Source organism: Boleophthalmus pectinirostris, unplaced genomic scaffold (genome assembly GCF_026225935.1).
Source record: "Boleophthalmus pectinirostris isolate CB_2022bp ecotype Guang Dong unplaced genomic scaffold, ASM2622593v1 HiC_scaffold_11, whole genome shotgun sequence".
Lineage (NCBI taxonomy): Eukaryota > Metazoa > Chordata > Actinopteri > Gobiiformes > Gobiidae > Boleophthalmus > Boleophthalmus pectinirostris.
The window spans coordinates 16,851,236-16,877,804 of NW_026570994.1; the positions used below are offsets into that span (position 1 = coordinate 16,851,236).

General features: G+C 40.9%; 1 protein-coding gene across 1 annotated transcript in view; it reads left to right on the forward strand.

The window, feature by feature from the left end:
- Window positions 1–26,569, forward strand: part of LOC110173181 (FERM and PDZ domain-containing protein 4-like) — a 184,931-nt gene that overhangs the window by 140,774 nt on the left and 17,588 nt on the right. Inside the window, exons 8-12 of the mRNA XM_055166974.1 lie at window positions 865–972; window positions 4,842–4,970; window positions 13,236–13,355; window positions 15,547–15,683; window positions 18,743–18,869. Coding sequence (XP_055022949.1) covers window positions 865–972; window positions 4,842–4,970; window positions 13,236–13,355; window positions 15,547–15,683; window positions 18,743–18,869 — 621 coding nt within the window. The remainder of the gene's footprint in view (window positions 1–864; window positions 973–4,841; window positions 4,971–13,235; window positions 13,356–15,546; window positions 15,684–18,742; window positions 18,870–26,569) is intronic.

The window sequence follows — 26,569 nt, forward strand, 5'->3', positions numbered from 1 at the left end:
CCATTAAATTACTTAAAGTGAGTAACGTAATCTGAGTACTTTGGATTACTTGATATTGTCCTGGTTTTAGTCCTGGATTTAGTCCTGGATTTAGTCCTGGTTTAGTCTTGGTTTAGTCCTGTTTTTTTGTCTTGGTTTAGTTCTGGTTTTAGTCCTGGTTTAGTCCTGATTTTAGTCCTGGTTTAGTCCTGTTTTTTGTCTTGGTTTAGTCCTGGTTTAGTTCTGGTTTTAGTTTCTGGTTTTTAGTCCTGGTTTTAGTCCTGGTTTTAGACCTGATTTTAGTCCTGGTTTTTCGTCCTGGTTTAGTCCTGTTTTTTGTCTTGGTTTAGTCCTGGTTTAGTTCTGGTTGTAGTTCTGGTTTTAGTCCTGGTTTTAGTCCTGGGTTTAGTCCTGGTTTTAGACCTGGTTTTAGACCTGGTTTTAGTCCTGATTTAGTCCTGGTTTTAGTCCTGGTTTTAGACCTGGTTTTAGACCTGGTTTTAGTCCTGATTTAGTCCTGATTTTAGTCCTGGTTTTAGTCCTGGTATTTTGTCTTGCTTTAGTCCTGGTTTAGTCCTGACTTAGTCCTGATTTTAGTCCTGGTTTTAGACCTGGTTTTAGTCCTGGTTTTAGTACGGGTTTAGTCCTGGGTTTAGTCCTGGTTTTAGTCCTGGGTTTAGTCCTGGTTTAGCCCAAAATATGAAAACAGTAAAATCCCGCTGTGTAATCCATTTATTTCAACAACTAAGTAACTGTAATCCGATTACCACTCACTGAAACAGTAACTGCAACCGAATACAGTTACTCATAATTACGTAACTCCGGTACTTGTAATCTGTTACTCCCCAGCACTGCCCACTAAACATGTGTTGTGGTCTTTTTCAGAACCCCGTGAAGGACCACTCCCTCCTCTTCATGCCAAATGTGCTGAAAGTTTACCTGGAGAACGGGCAGACCAAATCGTTTCGCTTTGACAGCAGCACTTCGATTAAGGTTAGTGTCTTCGCCGCCGCCGCCGCCGCCGCCCCGGGCCCCGGCGAATGAGACAGGAGCCCACGGAGCATGGATCATTTTAGCAAACGCAATTCATTTCATTTTCAAATTGTTCCTCGCTGTTTTCCGCGCTCTGTAACTCCGCGAAGACTTCTCACTGGAGTTTAATTACCGTCTAAGGCTGTCAGTTTGTCTTACTCAAATTGGGTTTAACATGGTCCCGTGCGTCTTGTTTACAAAGCAATAAGTGTTATGTAATGTTTTTCCGAGTGAAACTGTAATTAGAGCTCGCATATCTTTTACTTTTCAATATTAAGCTACTGACGCATATTGTGCAGTGATCCGTCCATCGATATGTTTTTGCGTCGCGTTCACGCTGTAGAATGTTTCATAATCCGTGTATCATTCGTTCATTTGTTTTTCAAAATAAAACCAAAAATAAGAAAACGGAAAAAAACAACTATTTTCTTCATTATTTGTCTCTAAAACCAAAATGGAATAACAGATAATGATTTGTTTTTTCAGTTTTCGATTTTGTGTTTAAATGAAAAATGGAAAAAAAAAAACGGATTCAGCGGATTGAGTCAGGACCGAACCAGGACTGAATCAGGACTAAACCAGGATTAAACCAGGACTGAGTGTCAGGACGGGCCCAGAAGTTTAGTCCTGGTTCAGTCCTGGTTCAGTCCTGGTTCAGTCCTGGTTCAGTCCTGGTTCAGTCCTGTTCATTCAGTCCTGGTTCAGTCCTGATTCAGTCCTGGTTCAGTCCTGATTCAGTTCTGGTTCAGTCCTGGTTCAGTCCTGGTTCAGTCCTGATTCAGTTCTGGTTCAGTCCTGGTTCAGTCCTGGTTCAGTCCTGATTCAGTTCTGGTTCAGTCCTGATTCAGTCCTGGTTCAGTCCTGATTTAGACCTGATTTAGACCTGGTTCAGTTTTCCGTTTTCGATTTTGTGTTTAAATGAATAATGGAAAAAACAGATAACAGATTCAACGGATTCAGAACCAGGACTGAACCAGAACTGAACCAGGACTAAAACAGGTTTAAACCAGGTCTAAACCAGGACTGAACCAGGACTGAGTGTCAGGACAGGCCCAGAATTGCACTCGCATAGACTGTTGGGTGATCAGGACTGAGGCCGGGGCACAACCGTGACTGAGGCCGAGACTGAGACCATTTTAGTCCTGGTTTAGTTCTGGTTTAGTCCTGGTTTAGTCCTGGTTTAGTCCTGGTTTAGACCTTATTCAGTCCTGCTTTAGCCCTGGTTTAGTCCTGGTTCAGTCCTGGTTCAGTCCTGATTTAGACCTGGTTTAGTCCTGGTTTAGACCTGGTTTAGTCCTGGTTTAGTCCTGGTTTAGACCTGGTTCAGTCCTGTTTTAGTCCTGGTTTAGTTCTGGTTTAGACCTGATGTAGTCCTGGTTTAGACCTGGCGTAGTCCGTATGCAGCGCAAAAGTCCGGCATAGCAGTTTAAGTCACGGAAACGGGATCTGTTTTTTATCTGTTTTTTCCATTATTCATTTAAACACAAATTTGAAAACTGAAAAAACAAATCATTATCCATTTTTTCATTTTGGTTTTGGAGACAAATAATGAAGAAAATAGTTATTTTCGTTTTCTTATTTTTGATTTTATTTTGAAAAACAAATGAACGAATGATACACGGATTTTCCACAGTGTGTCATCATGTTTTAATGTTGTCTCCTCATCGAAAACAGACCTGGAGTTGTGTTTTTTTGTTTCATTTACTCAGGTTTAACGCCCAAATCAACAAATATTTAAGCTGAGTTCTTTTCTCAAACAGAAAACACACAGTTCCACGTTGTGATGTCATCGTGTAGCAATACAAAAAGTGCTCCACTGAGTTTTTAAACACAACTCCAGGTCTGTTTTTGGTGAGAAAACAGCATATTAACATGACTTAAAGCTCACAGAAGTCGATTTTGTGTAATACTGGCCCTTGAAGTTGTAGCTGTTGAAGAATAACTGTGCAGCTGATTGCAAGAAAACCATTTAACTAGAAATGCATTACAAAAACATTCTATACCTCACAATATAATGGGGTGATTTAAATTGGAATGACTTTGACCAAGGGGCAATTTTGAAAGCAAATGGAAGCGGAGGACATAGACAACAAGAGAAGATAATTATAATTGCAATAAGCTGCGGAGGTTTAAAAGAACAAATTGAATGAAGAGTTGGAATAATACATAAAACCAGATTATGAAATTAAATTATGTTAGTTCCTAGGGTTATTAAAGGTTCTATGTTACACAAAAATGACTCTTGTGAGGTTTAAGTCGTGTTATAATAGAGTTTCCTCCTCAAAAACAGACCTGGAGTTGTGTTTTTGGGACCAAGTCGTTGTTTTGCAAGTAAGTCTCAAGTTTTTGACCTCAAGTCCGAGTCAAGTCCCAAGTCAAATACAGGCAAGTCCAAGTCGAGTCTCGAGTCACTGGCCCATAAGTCCAAGTCAAGTCCAAGTCGTTTGCTTTGAGCTTCAAGTCATGTCAAGTCTTTAAACCAAAAAAGTACAGCTGAGATTTTTGCCATTTATATGAATTTTAACATAAATTTTACTTTAAGAGTTGTAGAAATGCAAATGTTTCCTTTTTAAATGTCTTGACAAGATCTTAGAGTGAATCATTACGGTCAGAATAGAAAGAATTCAGATTTAAAAGTGCTTCTCAGGTCTTCTCAAGTCCAAGTCGAGTCCCAAGTCTTAGTCCATTTTACCAAGTCAAGTCTCAACTCCTAAAAAACAGTGACTCAAGTCTGACTCAGGTCCAAGTCACGATTTGCAAGTCCCCACCTCTGATTATTAGTTTCTCTACATTTCATTTCTAAAGCTCGAAATGCTCCGTTCCACCTCGTGATGTCATGAAGTGGTAGTTTTTCAAGTTAAGACGTCATTTCACCTTTAGTTTAGTGCAGATTGCCAATTCCAGGGCTCAAAGTATCCAAATTATTTTAGTGAAGGTGTGTGGAGTTTAAAAACCACAATGGAGCACTTCCTGTATCACCACATGATGACATAACAAGGTGGAACAGAGCGTTTTCAGTTTGAGAGAAGAACTCAGCATAAATATACCGGGTTTGTGAGTTAAACATGTGTGAATGAAACAAAAAAAACTCTTAACTTCAGGTCTGTTTGTGACAGAGGTGGGGAACTTGCGAGCTGTGACTTGGACTCGAGTCAGACTTGAGTCACTATTTTTAGGACTTGAGACTTGACTTGATAAAATGGACAAAGACTTGGGACTCGACTTGGACTTGGAGGTCAGTGACTTGGAAACTGACTCAGACTTGAATCCTGTGACTTGAAAAGACTTGATGCTTAGACTAGTTGACAAATTAACTCTTATTAATCGCTCTTAAATCTTAACTCTTTCTGTTCTGACCTTAATAATTCACACATTTAAGACATTTAAAAAGAAAAAAACAGCATTTCTACAACTCTTATATAAATATTCCTCACATTTTAATTACAATTTAGTTTAAAATTCATATAAATTGCCAAAATCAAAGCTATATTGCTATATATACTTTGGTTTAAAGACTTGAAATGACTTGAAGCTCAAAGCAGACGACTTGGACTTTACTTGGACTTATGGACCAGTGAATCGAGACTCGACTTGCCTGTGTTTGACTTGGGACTTGACTCGGACTTGAGGTCAAAGACTTGAGACTTGCAAAACAACGACTTGGTCCCAGCTTTGGTTCATGATGAGGAAACTACATTATAACATAGATCAGAAAATAACGTGATCTAAGTCAAAATTCTGTGTTTTTTTTCCATAAATTCTTTTCAAATGTGAGTTTAATTTTGCTGACCGGTTTGTATATTTCCCTCGTCTCTCTTTGGTTTCTCCAGGACGTGATTCTGACCCTGCAGGAGAAGCTGTCAATCAAGTGTATCGAGCACTTCTCCCTGATGCTGGAGCAGAGGGCAGAGGGCGGGACCAGACTGCTCCTGCTCCACGAACAGGAAATGCTCACTCAGGTTTAAACTTTTTACTTTTTTCTACTTTCATTTAGGGCTGGAGTCTTAAAGCTGCACTGTGTACCTGCTTGTATTTAATTTTTATCCAATTACAGGTGGTTTCAGAGCTCAAAAATACCTAGAAAAACAACACTCTGACTGTGAGCGGGCTCGTCTCTCCACAGATCTGACCTGTAACTTGGTCTGGTTTGGTCTCCATGGAGATAGAAAGGTTTAATGCCACACTGTGAAACATTCCAGACAAAACAGTCACAAAAGTTACACAATTTTAAAAAGTAGGGCTGCTCGATTATGTAAAAAATCATTATCACAAGATGACTTTTGTTTCTGCTCCTTTTCATTTATTTCTTTTATGTTTGATGTTGTGACACTGTTGATGTCTTTTTATAGTTTATGAATGAAATAAATAAAGAAATACTACTACTACTACTACTAATAATAATAATAATAATAATCACAATTATTTTGGTCAATACTGAAATCACGATTATTTTATTTAACAATTATTTTTTAGTTACACGATGCATTTGTTTCACATTTCTCTCTCAAAAAACACTTTCTTATTGATAATTTATGCAAAATTTTCAAATTGAAAATAAATTTAGGCTACAAATATGAACCTTAGAGCAGCAGAACATGAATAAAATAAACATTGAACATGAAATAAAGCATAGAAAAACATAAATGTATCCAAAATAAACTAGATATAAAGCTGTTCTACAATCTCTATATTTTAAAAAAATAAAATAAACATACTTATTTATATAAAAAAAATCACAAAATAAACGCTGTCAAGCTTTAAATCATTTCAACTTGATTATATGAGTTTGGAGATTGGGAATCGAAACCCACATTGGGGGTGTTCGTACATGTATTTGTTTTGGCAAAATGTTAAGCAGTTACCATAGCGACACAGTGAACACATTTGCAAACACTGCCAAGTTTTAAGACGGTCTGAAAACGCAAGAAAATTGGATTCAAACAACACATTTACGGCGTTCAAAAATCTGCTCTTTCTGGTCAGATTGTGTTAAAACAAAACTTAAATTAAAGTCTAATTTGAGCTTCAAACAGAGCAGTGCCTTCAGTTAGCATATTCTGTAGAGTTTCTGTTGTAGTCCTGGATTTTATTGAGATTTTTTCGACCAGGTTTAGTCCTTGTTTTGATTAGATGTAGCCCTGGGATGCAGCTGTCCTGTTCATACCTTTTTTTTTTCTTATCTGTACAAAAAGCCACTTGGAAATTTTAGTTTAGCCAGAAGTGGAGCCCGGAGTATGAAATTGCAACAGCTCAAAGGAATAAAAGTGAAAAAAAAGTTGAGTCAAAAGAAAATATAATGAAAAGAAAGAAGGTTTGCTGAAGTTAGAGGTGCACTGCTTTGCTTGTTTTGATTGGAATGTTCTGCAGCGTGGCTTTAAACATTATAACTATTCAGAATTTTCCTATTACACAGTTTTTTTGGTGCTCAAAAATAACTTCAAAAACATTTGCCTTTCAACAGATCTGACCTGTAACTTTACCTGGTGGTGTCAGCTAGGAATCTCCATGGAAATAGATCAATTTAGGTTACATTTACACTGAAACAAATCTGCGTATCACCGTATCGGAAACAATCTGCTTCCAGACACGTCCTTTCTGTGTCCACAATCCTTCCCTATCCACACAGCTTTGAGCGTATTTGTTTACGTTTTACAGAAACAAAACTTAAAACCGCATGGCTCATTTGCATAAACTAAGAGCTCAAAAAAACAGCTTGCTATTGTGCGCTGATGTGGTTCAGCTTCTGTCGGACTAAAGGACACGACTCAGTGGAATATGAGTGTTCTTTCTGTGACAGAGGAGTGTTCTGCTGATGGTGAGTCTGTTCTGTGCTTCTGTCGCATTGGAGATGGTTCATGTAAAACTTTTCAGAGATTATACGTCTGCAGGTCGTACACATAAACCGTATATATGAATATATTCTAGCCTTTCAGTGTTTTGGTGGTGATTTACTTCGCGGTGCATAGAACTACATCAGTGTATCAACGTTTTCAGGCGTCCACACAGTGCCCGATCAGATCTGTACTCAGCTGAATTTGTGGGAGTCGGTGGCACCAGATCGTTTTGTCTCTGGAGCCGTTTTCAATCAGATTAGTGCGGACGAACACTGCGTCCACAACGAAAACGATTTGAATACATACTAGTGTGGACGGGGCAACGGGAAACAATTTGCGTCCAGACATGATCCACACAGTAACGTGAAACCGCCTGAAACGCTTGTCACATGACTTGGCTAGTGTCATGAGGTCATGTGGGCGGTTAAAACAAGGAAGTGGAGCACCGTGTCTGGAGTTGCGGCAGCTGATCTCGAGCCGTTGAAGATGGCAAGCGTGAAAACAATCTTTTCTACTAGCAATTAGTTCTAGCTATGCTGTTTCCCGTTTGTCTCTGGTTTGTTTAAACAGTTTTCTGCAATAATGTGTGGGGTTTTTTCGGAAGGTTCAGTGCGTGTCCTAGAAAGAAGCACAAAAGATGGAAGGATCCGAGAAACAGGCCACTTTATTTCAGCATTTTTCCATTCACAGAGATTCAAGTTGATTACCAAGTACAACTGTCACCCCGGAACGACGCCTCTGCCCAACAACGAGGGGTAGCGTTATACCACCCATCTGACAAAACATTAACTTGTTGATTTAGCATATACAGCAAGAAAAGTCACAATAATGCTGACCCGGTACATTTTATCATGGGTGGGAACATGCCACGGGGTCCACATACATCAGTTTTCTGCTTCGTGGCATCTCAAAGTACAGAAAAACATGTCTTTTATAGAACTATAGATAAACATCCGTGTTTTTCAGCCTGTTGTCATTCCAAGGTACAAAATATTGGGTGAATCAGCATGAACAACACAGAATATTTCCCACAAGAGTCACATGAGCGATGTCACGAACCCAGCGAATCAGGAAGGAGCAAGTCAAAGTGACGTGGTCCAATAAGGACAGAACTAGAGCTCCTACGTCAGCGTATCAACTCAGATCTGTACTCAGATGAATTCGTGGGAGCTGGCGGCACCAGATTGTTTCGTCTCTGGAGCCGTTTTCCATCGGATTAGTGTGGACGAACACTGCATCCACAACAAAAACAACTCAAATACGAACTAGTGTGGATGGGACCTTAGTGTCATACTGTGGAACATTTGAGACAAAGCAATAACAACTCCATGAAGACAAGCAGGATGCATAATACAGCTTTAAAAAAAATTGGAGCAGACGAAACAGAATCCTGGAAGTTCAATAAAAATAAAAAATGTCCCGAGTAGTTACAAAAGTCTTTTCAAATAGTTTTTATATCACAACTTAGGAGTGAGTGAATTTCGCAATGCATTTTGTATTTTGCGATATATATATATTTGATTGTCCTGATCTACGAGTACATCTATGGAGGAATGTTCAGCAGTTACCATGGTGACATGATGCAAACGCTGCCAGAAAAGTTTTAAAATATCGTCTGAAACTCAAGAAAAAACACAAAACGGGTTTAAACAGCACATTTACAAGAGTCTGTGATCAGCACGAGCGTTCATGATCCTGTTTAATTTAATAATTTAGTTTGGTTTAATAGTTTCATTTAATTGTTCAATAAAAAGGTGAGAGAGACTTACTGAAAAACTGTAATTTTATGTGAGAGATTCACAATATCTTATTTTTTGTTGCCGCTTTTCTAATTTTGTTGAGCTGTTTTAAATCATATGACGTTTCGTGTCTCGAGTCTCTTTGTTTTGTTCGTTTCTCTGTCTCTGTATTCAAAGTGCGATTTCAGAGTCGGTGTCATTTATCAGGCCCGGGCGCAGCGGGCGACGCTTAGCTCGCATCACACCGCACGTTTCCCGCGACGGACGCCACATGATAATGAGAGACGGAGCGAGGGAGAGGAGAGGAGAGAAAGAGAGAGAAGGAGAGCCCAGGCAGAATAAGAAAAAACATAGAAAGAGAAAGAGGAGAGGGAGTCTGAGAGGCAGAGAGGGAAAGCAATCCCAAAAGACAGAAGGTGAGAGGGAGAGAGAAAAAGAAAACGAGGGAGAGCCCAGGCAGAATCAGAGAAACTTAAGAGAGAGAGAGAGAGAGGGATGAAGAAGGAGGGAGAGAAAGGGAGAGGGGGTGAGAGAGAGAGAGGATAGAGACAACAGAAAGACGAGAGAGGGTAAAAGAGGAAAGGTTTCTCAGAGACAGAAGAGAAGAGAGAAGAGGAGATGAGACGCTGGAGGAGAGAGAGGGAGAGGAGAAAGAGACATAGAGAGATAGACCAAAAGAAGAGAAAGAGGAGAGTAGAAGAGAGAGAGAAGAAAGAGTAAATTAGGAGAGATACAGAGAGAGAGAGAGAGAGAGAGAGAGAGAGAGATGGAGAGAGGGAGGTTGAAATGGTGAGAGGGAGAGATCCCAACAGACAGAAGGAGAGAGAAGGGAAGAATCGAGAGAGAGAGAGAGAGGAGAGAGAATCAAAAAGAGAAACAGGGAGGAAAGTTGTGATGGAGAGAGAGAGAGAGAGAGAGCTCTTAAGAGACTAGGAGAGAGAGGAGAGAAGAAGAGAGAGAGAAGAGAGATTCTAAAAAGAAAAGGGAGGGAAGTTGGGATGGAGAGAGAGAGAGAGCTTAAGAAACAGAAGGAGAGAGAGTAGAGAAGAAGAGAAAAAGAGAGAGAGGAGATAAAAAGAGTGTTGACATTGAGGGAGAGAGAGATGTAAAGAAAGAGAGCTGGAGAAAGTTGGGGGAAGAGGGAAGGAGGGAGAGAGAGCGAGAGAGAGAGATGTAAAGAAAGAGAGACAGATGGGAGAAGTGGAAGGAGAGATATTGAGGGAGAGAGACATGTAAAGAAAGCAGAAGGGAGAGAAAGATGGGGGAAAAGAGAAGGAGAGAGACAGAGGGAGAGAGAAAGGGAGAGAGAGAGGCGAAGAGAGAGAGAGACAGGGCGGGAGAGATGGGGAAGAGGGAAGGAGAGGGGGGAGGGAGAGAAAGAGGGAGAAGGAGAGAGATGAGAGAGAGAGAGAGGAGAGAGAATCCAAAAGAGAAAGAGGGAGGGAGGTTGGAATGGAGAGAGAGAGCTTAAGAGGCAGAAGGAGAGAGAGAGAGAAGGAGAGAGAGGAGAGAAGGAGAGAGAGGGAGAGAAGGATCTAAAGAAAGAGAGAGGGAGAGAAGGATGTAAAGAAAGAAAGGGAGAGAGGTGGGGGAGATGGAGAGAGAGGGAGGGAGAGAGAAAGGAAGAGAGAGGTGCAGGGAGAGAGACAGGGAGGGAGAGATGGGGAAGAGGGAGGTAGAGAGAGGGGGATGGAGAGAGAGAGGAATGGAGAGAGAGAGAGGGAGAGAGAGATGTAAAGAAAGAGAGAGGGAGAGAGGTGGGGGAAGATGGAAGGAGAGAGATAGAGGGAGAGAGAGCGAGAGGGAGAGAGAGATGTAAAGAAAGAGAGAGAGAGAGATGGAGGGAAGATGGAAGGAGAGATATTGAGGGAGAGAGTGATGTAAAGAAAGCGGGAGGGAGAGAGAGATGGGGGAAGAGAGAAGGAGAGAGACAGAGGAGAGAAGAGAAGAGAAAGGGACAGAGAGTGGGTGGGACAGAGATAAGGGGAAGGAGAGAGAGAGGCGGAGGGAGAGAGGGGGGGAGAGATGGAGAAGAGGGAAGGAGAGAGAGTGGGAGGGAGAGAGAGGGAAGAAGAGAGAGAGAGGAGAGAATCGAAAGAGAAAGAGTGAGGGAAGTTGGAATGGGGAGAGAGAGAGCTTAAAAGGCAGAAGAAGAGCGAGGGAGAGAGGGAAGGACAGAGAGAGAGAGAGAGCGAGGGAGAGAGAGAGGGTGAGAAAGAGGGAGGAGCCGAGGAGGACAGGATTGATATTCCACACACAGGATACAGACGTGAGAATGGATTTTCAGGAGACACTTTGACTTGAATAAAAGCCTGAATAAAGGCTCCAAATGAGGGTTAGTCGGAGGTAATGTCTGTGATCACAAAGAGGGCTTAGTATCTCCCACAAGAAAAGTTACACAGTGCAGCTTTAAAAGTGCACTAATTACACTGTAGGTTTTCTGGCGGAGGGTCTGCCACCTGCTCGTCTCCATGGAGATGTTAGTGCTCCTGTTTTGTCTGGAATGCTCTGCAGTGTGGCATTAAATGTGTTTGTCTGTATGTGTGGACACAAGCAGGCGACTCTACAGGTCCAAGTTTACAAGTCAGATCTGTGGAGAGGTGATTTAGCAACATGACTGTATGTACTGTGTAACGACGCCCTCTTCCAGCTTGTTTCCATGGAAATGTCGTTTCTTTGGCCATAATATTCCACAGTATGGCATAAAACTTGTCTACCACCATGAGGAATGTTCTGGACCTTTAAAGCTGGGGTCATCAAACTAAGGCTGCGTTCACACTGCAGCCTGAAGTGACCCAAATCCGATTTTTTGGCCCCTATGTGACCTGTATCTGATCTTTTAATGTCAGTCTGAACGACACAGATCTGATTTTTTCAAAAATGCAACCCAGGCCACTTGGATATGTGCTCCTGAAACTGATACATATCTGATCTTTTGACATGCGACTTCAGTGTGAACGTCCAAAGCACATTCATCCACCTACACGTTATCAACAAGCCACAAACGTCACTATTCTGCGCTGAAGTAGGTGAAAATTGTTAATGAACTCAGTGTCACTGAAGTGAAGCACATCACCACTCACCACTCTTGGCTCCGTCTCCACATCCACACGTTCCTTTCAGCGTTCTGTCCCACAAAACACCACGGCCAAAAAACCTCATCCTTCTCCTTCTTAATCTCCTCTTTAAAATAAGTAAGTTGTACATGTTTTGGCTCCGGTACGAGAGGAACTTTAAAATCTCCAGGTGCTCAATGCTCGCGTCCATGTTTGGACAACTTCTGTAAACACAGACGCTCGCTGCGGTTGACGTCGTCGTGTTCTCCAGTGTCACATGTGGGACACTTTCAGGCCTTTTACTGTTCACACTGGAGATCACATACAAGTCACATTTAATTGGAAATGTGAACGACCTCGCAAAAACATCGGATTTCCCAAAAAATCAGAATTGAGCGTTAAGCCCTGCAGTCTGAACGCAGCCTAAGGCCCGCGGACTGACTCCAGCCCTCCACACTCCTTTGATTTACTTTTTGGCAAATAATAACACGTCTGCATCTTGTATTTTGTTGATTTTTTCAATTAAAAAATGATATTTATGTGAAGTATTTATATTTATATTTAAATTATTATATGACGTATTTACATTTGCCGCCAAATTTTCATCCCCTGACAAACTCGAGGTCAAACAGTGAGAGTCGACGCACAAGCAGAGTTCTGTAGTGCAGTTAAGGACAGCAAAATAACTCGTGTTAAAGTACAAAAAGTTGACAGAGTGCCGAGTTTTCAAAGAACAGTGGACGACTGATTATTTTTTTGTTCAGTGTAAGGAGCGTGCAGTCTGTCTGATGAAAGTGTGGCAGGTTTTCAAAGAATATAATTTGTGTCGTCAGGGTCGTACAATTGTGTTATACGCCCGACCCGACTCCGACCCCCGTCACAGTCACGAGCGACGACCCCAGAGAAAAAAGTTTAGTACAGAAAATACATTTCTTCTTCCTTCTATATAAGTGATTTGTGTATATGTGTAAGATCGGTATGTTTAGCGGAACATTCCAGTCAAGGAGACGAGCAGGTTACACAGTGCGTCTTTAAGTAAATACTGCACTTGTAATAAACTTAAAACCTCCCTCCTTCTATATAAATGACAGTAAAGGGTGTATCTGTCTTGTTGGGGGTTGCTCACCCTCTTGTTTCTATGGATACGTCGTTGCTCTGCTTTAAAATGTTCCACAGTGTGACTTTAAACAGCTCTACTTTACATTTATTATCAATTAAAAGTGGTTTATAGCTCAAAAATACCTAGAAAAACAGGTATTCTGACTGTGAGCGGGGTCGCCTCTACACAGATCTGACCTGTAACTTGGTCCGGTTTGGTTTCCATGGAGACAGAAAGGTTTAATACCACAGTCTAAGCAATAACATGTCCACGGAGAAAAGCATTTGACGAACCCTCCACCAGAAAAGTTGCTGAATGCGCCTTTAAGATAGATATGTTTAGTGGGTCATTCCAGGCTGAGCAATAACATCTCCATGGAGACGAGCAGGTTACACAGAGCGTCTTTAATAAATCTGGCTCTCGTAATAAAGTGAAAACCTGCCTCCTTCTATATAAATGAGTGTAAGGAGTATTTCTCTCCGTCTGTTTTCCTCAGGTGACCCAGAGGCCCGGCTCCGAGAAGATGAAGTGCTTCTTTCGGATCAGTTTTATGCCTCGAGACCCGGTGGAGCTGCTCCGGAGAGACGCAGTGGCTTTTGAATACCTCTATGTACAGGTGAGGAGGCTCCGGCGCCGGTCTGTCTGGTCCTAGTTTAGTCCTAGTTTTTGTCCTGGTTCTGTCCTGGGTTCAGTCCTGATTTAGTTTAATTTTTGTCCTGGTTTCGTCTTGCTTTAGGTCTGGTTTAGTCCTAGGCTTAGTCCTGGTTTAGACCTGGTTCTGTCCTGGGTTTAGACTTGGTTTTGTTTAATTTTTGCCCTTGTTTAGTCCTGGGTTAGTCCTGGTTTAGACCTGGTTCTGTCCTGGGTTTAGACTTGGTTTTGTTTAATTTTTGCCCTTGTTTATTCCTGGGTTAGTCCTGGTTTAGACCTGGTTCTGTCCTGGGTTTAGACCTGATTTAGTTTAATTTTTTTGCCCTTGTTTAGTCCTGGGTTAGTCCTGGTTTAGACCTGGTTCTGTCCTGGGTTTAGACCTGATTTAGTTTAATTTTTGCCCTTGTTTAGTCCTGGATTAGTCCTGGTTTTAGACCTGGTTCTGTCCTGGGTTTAGACCTGATTTAGTTTAATTTTTGTGCTGGTCTTGCCTTGCTTTAGTTCTGGTTTAGTTCTGGTTTAGTCCTGGTTTAGTTCTGGTTTAGTCCTAGGTTTACTCCTGGTTTAGACCTGATTCTGTCCTAGGTTTAGTCCTGGTTTAGACCTGGTTCTGCTTAGGTTTAGACCTGATTTAGTTTGATTTTTGTCCTGGTTTAGTTCTGGTTTAGTCCTGGTTCTGTCCTAGGTTTAGTCCTGGTTTAGACCTGGTTCTGCTTAGGTTTAGATCTGATTTTGTTTCATTTTAGTCCTGGTTTAGTCTTGCTTTAGTTCTGGTTTAGTCCTGGGTTAGTCCTGGTTTAGTCCTGGTTCTGTCCTGGGTTTAGACCTGATTTAGTTTAATTTTTATCCAGGTTTGTCTTGATTTAGGTCTGGTTTAGTTCCAGTTTAGTCCTAGGTTTAGTCCTAGGTTTAGTCCTAGGTTGGTCCTGAGTTAGTCCTGATTTAGTCTCCGTTTTGTCCTTGTTTAGTCCTGGTTCTGTCCTGGTTTTGCCCTGATTTAGGCCTGGTTCAATCCTGGTTTAGTCCTGATTCTGTCCAGGGTTTAGTCCTGGTTTAGTCCTGCTTTAGTCCTGATTCTGTCCAGGGTTTAGTCCTGGTTTAGTCCTGCTTTAGTCCTGGTTTAGTCCTGGGTTAGTCCTGGGTTAGTCCAGTTTTTAACCATGAATCCTTACTAGAGATCTGCACAAGTTAGTTGGATTTTTGACCCAGACAGTCTCCAAAACTACGACAAATATTTGTTAAGTTTTAGTTCCGAGTTGCAAATATTAATACATTTCACAACAATTTAAAAATAAAGTCGTTTTACATCAAATTATTCCAGAAAATCCCACTGAACTCTCTCAGATCCATAAAAATAAGTCCAGTGTTTTCCAGGTAATCCTCATTGATTTCGAGATTAACATAAATGACTCCGAAGTGTGAATTTAATCCTTCGCCAATCACATCCATTATTCCCGAACGCTACGTCACAAAGACAGACTTCCCCGAGGATTTCACTTATAATTACATTACTAATCCGCTTTTCATGTCAAGGATCGAGATTGTGTAATTTTCTACTTTATTAGCCTCAAATTTCACTTTAAAACTCACCGTACAATACAAACACAAAGACAGACCTAGCAGAAATAGAGACGTCTTTTATGGATTTTTTAAAACAACAAATCAATTACCATTAAAAAAAACCTTAAAATTATGTATTGTTTTAAGTGTAAATTGTGTTAAATGTAAAATAAAACAAAAAGATTACATGTGTGTATCAACAAAAAGAACGCAGCTCGGAAAATAACGGAACATGGACCTTTTAAGTTATATATTACATTATTATTACATTTATTTAAAAATAAAAATAAATAAATAAAAATATTGGAAATCCTATAAAATTACCATTTTTTACCAAATTTTCTTTCTACAAATTTGACATTTTTAACTCAATTTTAATATGGGCCCTTTAAATAAAAATAAATAAAGTCAATAACATTTACTTTTTGTTTGTTATGTAGATTTATAAGTTTTTTTTTCTGCAAGATAATGTGTGAGGAAAAAAGTAGCTGCTCAAATTAAATAAATCACTAAATATTCAACAAATCTGCTTTAAATTTGACATTTTCAACTCAACTTTTTTAAATTTTTCTCTTTTTTTTTTTTTTTTTTTATAGTGTTGTAATGACGTGGTTTTGGAGAGATTTGGGGCGGAGCTAAAGCCGGACGCCGCGCTCCGATTGGCCGCTCTGCAGATGTACATCCTCACCATGACGACGAGACAGAGCCAGAAAGTGTCTCTCAAATACATACAGTAAGTACATGTGTTAAAGTCCTGGTTTAGTCCTAGTTTAGAGCTTATGTGGTTCTGGTTTTGACCTGGTTTAGTCCTGGTTTAGTCCTGGTTTAGACCTGTTGTAGTCCTCGCTTTTATCTGGTTTAAAGCTGGTGTAAATCCAGTTCAGAAATGATTTATTTCTAGTTTAGTCCTGGTTTAGTCGTGGTTTAATTCCTGGTTCAACCCTGGTTTAGCCCTAGTTTAGTCCTGGTTCACTTCTGGTATAATTCTAGTTTAGCCCTGGTTTAGTCCTGGTTCAGACCTGGCTTAGTCCTGGTTTAGTTTAGTTCTGGTTTAGATCTTATATTGTCCTTGTTTAGTCCTGGTTTAGTTCTAGTTTAGGTCTTTTATAGTCCTTGTTTAATCCTTGTTTATTCCTGGTTTAGTCCTGGTTTAGTTCTAGTTTAGATCTTATATAGTCCTTGTTTAGTCCTGGTTTAGTCCTACTTCAGTCGTTGTTTAGTACTAGTTTAACCCAGGTTTTGTTCTGGTTTAGTCCTGGTTTGTCCTGGTATAATCCTCATTCAGACCTGGTTTAGTCCTGGTTTAGTACTAGTTTAGCTCTAGTTATGTTCTGGTATAGTCCTGGTTTAGTCCTTGTTTAGTCTTGGTTTAGTCCTGCTTCATTCCTGGTTTAGTCCTGGTTTAGTTCTGGTTTAGTCCTGGTTTAGTCCTGGTTTAGTCCTGGTTTATTACTAGTTTAGCTCTAGTTATGTTCTGGTTTAGTCCTGGCTTAATCCTGTTATAGTCCTAGTTTAGTCCTGATTTAGTCCTGGTTTAGCCCTGGTTTAGTTCTAGTTTAGACCTTAAATAGACCCTGTTTAGTCCTGGTTCCCTTCTGGTTTAGTCCTGGTTTAATCCCAGTTTCTTTCTTACATAGTTCTGGTTTAGTCTCAGTTTAGTTCTGGCACTTTTACACTGCTATTTTAGACATTTTAGTACATTTAATCCTGGTTTAGATCTGGTTTAGTCCTGGTTTAGTCCTGGTTTAGTTTAAGTTGATGAGCGTGCTATTTTTGAGAGTTTATATTTACTATTGTCAATGCAGCAACTCCACAAAACAAAACTGGAACAGATTCAGAAGTGAAATTGTTGCTAAAACGCACCAGAAAACGTTCAAATTATTTTCCAAAATCTCCCCAAGGCTCTGGCTCCTTCAGCTTTATGTTTACGTTTTAAACTCCTATCCATCAAATATTGGCATTGACATAAAGTTATTTATTTTCAGATACAGACGATAAAGTTCTCATATTTTGAAGCTGTGATAGGCTCTATTTCTGTTCTATTGATTTGGGAAAAAAGTTAGAATTTCTTGGTGAAGTTGTAAACGTACTGTGAATCATTAAAGGGCCAATATTACGTTGTGAATGAAACAAAACACAACTCCAGGTATTTTATAAAATTTTAATTCTAAGCTTCCAAAAACATGACAATATTTATGATTTTAACCTGTTTTATTATATTTTTTGTGTTTGCTTTGGAACACATTATATATTATCACATAATATAGTCCTGGGAAATGTGAAAATCTAAAATAATAAAAGTTTATTTACCTTGACACAAACACTCCACACATTATCACAGTTCTGTCCACTCAAGTCTGACTATAGGGTCTCAGTGCGGGGGTTTTATACATACGTGTGCAGGGGATGTAAAATTTCCCATCACCTTTCTGGAGCCTGTGCGATTCCATGGAAATACAAAGAAAATGGAAAAACTTTGGAGCATAGAAACAAGATTTATTTATGTCTTACTGTGCAATATTATATCAAAACAAACAACTTTTCCATGTAAACAAACAGAACCAGACCAAGTAAGAGTCAGGTTTGTGGAGATGCAAGCTCAAAGATCAATGAAACGTCCAAAAATATGCTTTAAAGGTCCTGTATTACACAATATTGACTCTTAATTGATTGAATTGAATCTTTAATCATGGATCTATAATAAAAACTGGATAAGCCCCTTCCCCTCTGTCCCACTGAGTGACCAACTAGTGGCCGCTCCAGGTACTGCGGTTCCTGGGAGCACTGACTAACATGTTCAGTCCTGGGTTAGTCCTACTACTTTAGACCTGATATTGTTCTGGTCTAGTCCTGGTTTAATCCTGGTTTAGTCCTGGTTTAGTTCTAGTTCAGTCCAGGTTATTTTTTGGTGTGGTTCTGCTCCTGTTTTTGTCTTTTCCTGATTTTTTTTCCTGGTTAAGATCTGGTTTAGTCCATGTTCAGTCCTGGTTTAGTCCTCCTACTTTAGTCCTGATATTGTTCTGGTCTAGTCCTGGTTTAGTCCTGGTGTACTCCTGGTTTATTCTTGGTGTAGAACTAGTTTAATTCTAGTTTAGTCCTGGTTTAGTTGTTGTGTAGTCCTAGTTTAATACTAGTTTAGTCCTGATATAGTTCTTGTTTAGTCCAGGTTTTTTTTTGGTTTAGTTCTGCTCCTTTTTTTTTCTTTTCCTGATTTTCTCCTGGTTAAGATCTGGTTTAGTCCATGTTCAGTCCTGGTTAGGTCCTCTTACTTTAGTCCTGATATTGTTCTGGTCTAGTCCTGGTTTAGTCCTGATATTGTTCTGGTCTAGTCTTAGTTTAATCCTGGTTTAGACCTGGCCCAGTTCTAGTTTTGCCCTGCTCTAGTCCTGGTTTAGTCCTGATATAGTCCTGGTCTAGTCTTGGTCTAATTCTTGTTTAATCTTGTTCTTCTTCTGGTTTAATTCTGATCTAGTCTTAGTCTTGTTCTTGTTTAGCCTTGATTTAGTCCTGGTTTAGTTCTCGTTTAGTCCAACTTTTACTTGTATCTTGTCCTGGTTTTGTCTTGGTCTTATTCTGGTCTAGCCATTTTTAGTCCTAGACGAGTTTAGTCCTGGTTTTAGTCCTAGTTTAGTCCTGGTTCCATAGTTTTGTGCTCATTTAGTCCAAGGTTTAGTTTTGGTTTATTCGTAGTTTATAAAAATATGCTTTAATTTTCATGTATGTTTTGCTGTAAAGTTACGGAGTGGAGCTTTAATATCTAACCGGTGACTTTCCATGTTTGTTCCTTCGTAGAAAAGAGTGGGGTTTGCCTCTCTTCCTGCCCCCCGCTGTTCTGTCCACCATGAAAGAGAAGAACATTAAGAAAGCTCTGACGCACATCCTCAAAACCAACCAGAACCTGGTGCCCCCTGGGAAAAAGGTACTGCTCATTAACTTTTATTACATTTATCCAGTGATTTAATGAATGCAAATTACCGTACAGCCGAGGTATTATAACGGAGATGACCGGGAGGGCATCTGACAAGATATTATATGATCCTGTCTTAATTAACCAGGGTTGGCTCCAGAAATCTTCATCAATCTTTGTTTAGACTTGGTTTAGTCCTGGATTAGGCTTGATTTAGTCCTGGTTTAGTTCTGGTTTAGTCGTGTTTTAGTCCTAGTTTAGCTGTAGTTTAATCCTGGTTTAATTATGGTTTAGTCCTGTTTTAGCTTTGGTTTAGTCCTGGTTTAGTCTTAGTTTAGTCCTCCTGGTTTAGTCCTTTTTTAGCCTTGATTTAGTCCTGGTTTAGTCTTAGTTTAGTCCTGGTTTAGCTTTGGTTTAGTCCTGGTTTTGTCATGATTTAGTCCTGGTTTAGTCCTAGTTCAGTCCTGATTTATCCCTTTTTTTAGTCCTGGTTTAGTCCTGGTTTAGTCCTGGTTTTAGTTCTTTAGTTCTTTTTAGTCCTAGACGAGTTTAGTCCCTGTTTAGTCCTGATTTTAGTCCTAGTTTTGTCCTGATTCCCTAGTCTTGTTCTCATTTAGTCCCAGGTTTAGTTGTGGTTTAGTCCTTGTTTAGTCCTGTTGTAGTCTTAGTGTAGTCCTTGTTTTGTCCCAGGTTTACTCCTAGTTTAGTCCTAGTTTAGACCTGGTTTTGTCCCAGGTTTACTCCTAGTTTAGTCCTAGTTTAGACCTGGTTTTGTCCCAGGTTTACTCCTAGTGTAGTCCTAGTTTAGTCCTGTTGTAGTCCTAGTTTTGTCCCAGGTTTAGTCCTAGTTTAGTCCTAGTTGTAGTCCTAGTTTTGTCCCAGGTTTAGTCCTAGTTTAGTCCTAGTATTGTCCTGTTGTAGTACTAGTTTAGTCCTAGTTTAGTCCTAGTTTCTTCCTATTGTAGTCCTAGTTTAGTCCTAGTTTTGTCCCAGGTTTAGTCCTAGTTTAGTCCTAGTTTCTTCCTATTGTAGTCCTAGTTTAGTCCTAGTTTGTCCCAGGTTTAGTCCTAGTTTTAGTCCTAGTTTTGTCCCAGGTTTAGTCCTAGTTTAGTCCTAGTTTTGTCCCAGGTTTAGTCCTAGTTTAGTCCTAGTTTTGTCCCAGGTTTAGTCCTAGTTTAGTCCCGTTGTAGTCCTATTTTAGTCTTGGTTTAGTCCTAGTTTAGTCCTATTGTAGTCCTAGTTTAGTCTTGGTTTTGTCCTGGTTTTGTTCTGGTCTAGTCCTGGTTTAGTCCTCTTGAAAACCATTCCAAACCTCTTTCTCTTTTCCCCTCTAAACCTTGAACCTCCTTGAAAAATCCCCGCCAACTTTCTTCCCTCCTCGTCTTTGTCCCTTAACCCAAAACTTTAAACAACATTTTTAATAAACTTTATGACGTCACCGCCTAAAATAGCTTCTCTCTTACAAACTCGCCCTCTCCTCTCGTCAACCTTAGCCGCCATTTTGAGGACCTTCGTTGCATATTAACGACTTTAGCGAGCAAATAGGGCTGTCAAATATGCATTCATTTGATATGCAGATTCAGGAGACGCAGTGAGTGGTGCTGAACTTTGGGCTTTTTTTATGAATGAAGAAAGAACCAGCTGCCAACAAAGTCATTTTTAAGATAAATGTTTACAAACAAGCCGTCGCACCTTTCACCTTTTTCATCACTTTTCTATTAAATTTATGGAAATCGCCGGAGATATATGATAGACTTGTCGGGAGTCTGGATTAGTTCTGGTTTAGTCCTAGTCTTGGTCTGCTTTAACCTTGCTTCAGTCCTAATTTAGTCCTGGTTTAGTCTTGTTTTGACCTTTTTTAAACCTGGTTTAGTCCTAGTTTAGTTCTGGTCTAATCCTAGTTTTTTTCTGGTTTAGTCCTGTTTTAGTTCTGGTCTAGTCCTAGTTTAGTCCTGGTTTAGTCTTAGTCTTGTTGTATTTTAGTCCTGGTTTGGTCCTGGTCTAGTCCTAGTATAGTTTTGGTCTAGTCCTAGTCTTGTTCTTATTTGGTCCTGTTTTCATTCTGGTCTAGTCCAAGTTTAGTTCTTGTCTAGTCGTAGTTTTCTTCTGGTTTAGTCCAATTTTAGTTCTGGTCTAGTCCTAGTTCAGTCCTGATCTAGTCCTAGTCTTGTTCAGGATTTGTCCTGTTTTAATTCTGGTTTAGTCCTAGTTTAGTCCTGGTTTGGTCCTGGTCTAGTCCTGGTTTAGACCCAGTTTTGTCTTAGTTTAGTCCTGGTTTAATCCTGGTCTAATACTGGTTTAGTCTAAATTTAGTCCTGGTTCGGTCCTAGTCTAGTCCTAGTTTTGTCCTGGTTTGGTCCTGGTCTAGTCCTACTTTTGTGCTGGTCTGGTCCTAGTTTAGTCCTGCTTTAGTCCTGGTTTAATCCTGGTCTAATACTGGTTTAGTATTAGTTTAATCCTGTCTTTGTCCTCGTTTGGTCCTGGTTTAGTCCTGGTTTGGTCCTTGTTTAGTCCTGGTTTAGTCTTAGTTTAATCCTGGTTTAGTCTTAGTTTAGTCCTAGTTTAGTCTTAGTTTAGTCCTGGTTTAGTCTTAGTTTAGCCCTAGTTTAGTCCTGGTTTAGTCTTAGTTTAGTCCTGGTTTAGTTTTAGTTTAGCCCTTCTCTAGCCCTAGTTTAATCCTGGTTAAGTCCTGGTTTAGTTCTTGTTTAGCCCTAGTTTAGTCCTAGTTTAGTCCTGTTTTAGTCCTGTTTTAGTCTTAGTTTAGTCCTGGTTTAGTCTTGTTTTAATCTTGTTTAGTCCTGGTTTTAGTCCTGGTTTAGTCCTGGTTTAATCTTGTTTTAGTCCTGGTTTAGTCCTGGTTTAGTCCTAGTTTAGTCTTAGTTTAGTCCTGGTTAAGTCCTGGTTTAGTCCTGGTTTAATCTTGGTTTAGTCCTGGTTTTGGTTTAGTCTTTTAGTTGGTTTAATCTTGGTTTAGTCCTGGTTTATCTGGTTTAGTCTGGTTTAATCTGGTTTAGTCCTGTCTGGTTTAGTCTGGTTTAGTCCTGGTTTAATCTTGGTTTAGTCCTGGTTTAGTCCTGGTTTAATCTTGGTTTAGTCCTGGTTTAGTCCTGGTTTAATCTTGGTTTAGTCCTGGTTTAGTCCTGGTTTAGTCCTGCTGTAAACGTTCGAACTCATTTTAAAGACGATTATTTATCCTCAAACTGTTCAAACTGGTCTCCACAAACGCGAGCGGTTTCCACGGTGATGAAGAGCCTGTCTCCCGCCCGCACTCTCACACATTTTTCAACACAGTGGAAAAATAATTGTTTTGTTTGAGATTTGTAGCGTTAAAACCGACTCGTGTTTCTGTAATTTAAGAACATATGCCGCGTTTAGTGCTGTAGCCATAAAACAGAAGATTAAAGGTGCATTGCGGAACTTTTTTGGTGGACAGTCTGATAAACGTTTTCCTCCTCGGTGTCGATGTTATTTTTGAGCGATAAAACCACCTGCAATCGAATAAACGTAAAGTAAATCTGTTTAATGTCGCACTGCGGAACATTCCGGACACAGCAATGACGTCTCCATGGAAACCCCCAACCGAAAAGTTACACGGTGCAACTTTAAATATAGATTCTTCTCTCAGGAGCGCTCCTAGGTTCCAAGTCCTAGTGCGAGATTATAGTCCTGGTTCAGTTCTAGTTGAGATCCGGTTCAGTTTTGGTTCAGTCCTGGTTTAGTCCTGGTTTAGTCCTGGTTCAGTTCTGGTTCAGTCCTGGTTTAGTCCTGGTTTATTCCTGGTTTAGTCCTGGTTTAGTCCTGGTTTAGTCCTCCTGGTTCAGTCTGTGATTCAGTCCTGGTTTAGTCCTGGTTCAGTCCTGGTTCAGTTCTGGTTCAGTCCTGGTTTAGATCTGGTGTAGTCCTGGTTTAGACCTGGTTCAGTCCTGGTTTAGTCCTGGTTCAGTCCTGGTTCAGTCCTGGTTTAGTCCTGGTTTATTCCTGGTTTAGTCCTGGTTCAGTCCTGGTTTAGTCCTCCTGTTTCAGTCTGTGATTCAGTCCTGGTTTTGTCCTGGTTTTGTCCTGGTTCAGTTCTGGTTCAGTCCTGGTTTAGTTCTGGTGTAGTCCTGGTTTAGACCTGGTTTAGACCTGGTTTAGTCCTGGTTCAGTCCTGGTTCAGTCCTGGTTTTGTCCTGGTTCAGTCTTGGTTTTGTCCTGGTTCAGTCCTGGTTCAGTCTTGGTTTTGTCCTGGTTCAGTTCTGGTTCAGTCCTGGTTTATTCCTGGTTTAGTCCTGGTTTAGTCCTGGTTCAGTCCTGGTTCAGTCCTGGTTTAGTCCTGGTTCAGTCCTGGTTTAGTCCTGGTTCAGTCCTGGTTCAGTTCTGGTTCAGTCCTGGTTTATTCCTGGTTTAGTCCTGGTTTAGTCCTGGTTCAGTCCTGGTTCAGTCCTGGTTTATTCCTGGTTCAGTCCTGGTTCAGTCCTGGTTCAGTCCTGGTTCAGTCCTGGTTCAGTCTGGTTTAGTCCTGGTTTCAGTCCTGGTTCAGTCCTGGTTTCAGTCCTGGTTCAGTCCTGGTTTCAGTCCTGGTTCAGTCCTGGTTTAGTCCTGGTTTAGTCCTGGTTCAGTTCTGGTTCAGTCCTGGTTTAGTCCTGGTTTAGTCCTGGTTTAGTCCTGGTTCAGTCCTGGTTCAGTCCTGGTTTAGTCCTGGTTCAGTCCTGGTTCAGTCCTGGTTTAGCCCTGGTTCAGTCCTGGTTCAGTCCTGGTTCAGTCCTGGTTTAGTCCTGGTTCAGTCCTGGTTCAGTCCTGGTTTAGTCCTGGTTCAGTCCTGGTTTAGTCCTGGTTTAGTCCTGGTTCAGTCCTGGTTCAGTCCTGGTTTAGTTTTAAAATAATTTACTTATCTTACTCAAATCCGTCAGAAACACATAATTAAAGTTGCACTGTGTAACATTCCTGGTGCAGGATTGGTCACCTGCTTGTATCAGACCAAGTTACAGGTCAGATCAGTGGAGAGGCGAGCCCGTGTACAGTAAGAACTCATGTTTTTCAAGGTATTTTTGAACAATAAAACACCTGTTACACTGCAAAATATGATCAACAAACCATAACAACTTCACTAGTGAACCTTCCACCAAGTAAAGTTACACACTGCAGCTTTAAATCGACATGTTAAATCTAAATTTCTGTATCCGTGTATGTCAAAAAAAAACACTTAAATCAGTCTATCTGTAAATGTAATGATGTACCAGGACTGATCCAAGACTGAACCAGGACTAAACCAGGACTAAACCAGGACTGAACCAGGACTGAACCAGGACTGAACCAGGACTAAACCAGGACTAAACCAGGACTGAACCAGGACTGAACCAGGACTGAACCAGGACTAAACCAGGAACTGAACCAGGACTAAACCAGGACTGAACCAGGACTGAACCAGGACTAAACCAGGACTAAACCAGGACTGAACCAGGACTGAACCAGGACTGAACCAGGACTAAACCAGGACTGAACCAGGACTAACCAGGACTAAACCAGGACTAAACCAGGACTAAACCAGGACTGAACCAGGACTAAACCAGGACTGAACCAGGACTGAACCAGGACTGAACCAGGAATAAACCAAGACTGAACCAGAACTGAACCAGGACTCAACCAGGACAAAACCAGGACTGAACCAGAACTGAACCAGGACTAAACCAGGACTGAAACCAGGACTGAACCAGGACTAAACCAGGACTAAACCAGGACTGAACCAGGACTGATCCAAGACTGAACCAGGACTAAAACCAGGACTAAACCAGGAGACCAGACTGAACCAGGACTAAACCAGGACTAAACCAGGACTAAACCAGGACTGAACCAGGACTGAACCAGGACTAAACCAGGACTAAACCAGGACTGAACCAGGACTAAACCAGGACTAAACCAGGACTGAACCAGGACTAACCAAGGACTGAACCAGGACTAAACCAGGACTGAACCAACCAGGACTGAACCAGGACTAAACCAGGACTACTGAACCAGGACTGAACCAGGACTGAACCAGGACTGAACCAGGACTGATCCAAGACTGAACCAGGACTAAACCAGGACTAAACCAGGACTGATCCACCAGACTGAACCAGGACAAAACCAGGACTAAACCAGGACTGAACCAGGACTGAACCAGGACTGAACCAGGACTGAACCAGGACTGAACCAGGACTAAACCAGGACTGAACCAGGACTAAACCAGGACAAACAGGACTAAACCAGGACTAAACCAGGACTGAACCAGGACTAAACCAGGACTGAACCAGGACTAAACCAGGACTGAACCAGGACTAAACCAGACTGAACCAGACTGAACCAGGACTGAACCAGGAACCAGGACTAAACCAGGACTGAACCAGGACTGAACCAGGACTGAACCAGGACTGAACCAGGACTGAACCAGGACTAAACCAGGACTCAACCAGGACAAAACCAGGACTGAACCAGAACTGAACCAGGACTAAACCAGGACTGAACCAGGACTGAACCAGGACTAAACCAGGACTGAAGCAGGACAAACCAAGACTGAACCAGAACTGAACTAAACAGGACTAAACCAGGACTAACCAGGACTAAACCAGGACTGAACCAGGACTGAACCAGGACTAAACCAGGACTGAACCAGGACTGAACCAGGACTGAACCAGGACTAAACCAGGACTGAACCAGGACTAAACCAGGACTAAACCAGGACTGAACCAGGACTAAACCAGGACTGAACCAGGACTAAACCAGGACTGAACCAGGACTGAACCAGGACTGAACCAGGACTAAACCAGGACTGAACCAGAACTGAACCAGGACTGAACCAGGACTAAACCAGGACTGAACCAGGACAAAACCAAGACTGAACCAGGACTAAACCAGGTCTAAACCAGGACTACACCAGGACTACACCAGAACTAAACCATTGTATGAATTGTTTTGTTTTCTTTCACAAATTGTTCCACGGTGCTTATAATCTTGACATTTCAGCACCACGGACAGCGACACTTGAGATTCAGCAAATAAATATCGAATTATTGAAAGTAAATCTCCCGTCGTGAATGATATTTGTAACTTATAACTAATTTAACGACATAAAGGTCCTGTATTACACAAAAATGGACGTTTGTGAGCTTTAAGTCGTGCTATAATGTCGTTTCCTCCTCCTAAATCCGACCCGGAGTTGTGTTTTGTTTCATTCTGTGTGAGTAATCCTTTATTATTACTCTGTCTTCGTCTCCCGGAACGACGTGTTTTTTCTGTCTGAGAGAAAAACTCAGACTAAATATGAAAAGTTTGTGCGTTAATTAAACATGTGTGAATGAAACAAAACACAACTCCAAGTCTGTTTGCGACGAGGAAACAACATTATGACCACCGTCGGGCAAGTTATTTCAAAGCTGTAATGTGTTATTTATGACTTGTTATTGTCATTTCAGAGTCATTTGTTACATTAGAATATAAATAAGTTTAAAATGTAAAATATTACACGACTGTTACAGCAGTTTAAATTATTCTCAACAAAATAACTGAGCGAAGATGTCGAACTTTTGCGCCGTATATGGACTAAACTTGGACTAAACTAGGATTGAGACAGGACTAAACCAAGTCTAAACCAGGACTAAACCAAGTCTAAACCAGGACTAAACCAAGTCTAAACCAGGACTAAACCAGAACTGAACCAGGCATAAACTAGGCCTAAACCAGGACTAAACGAGGTCTAA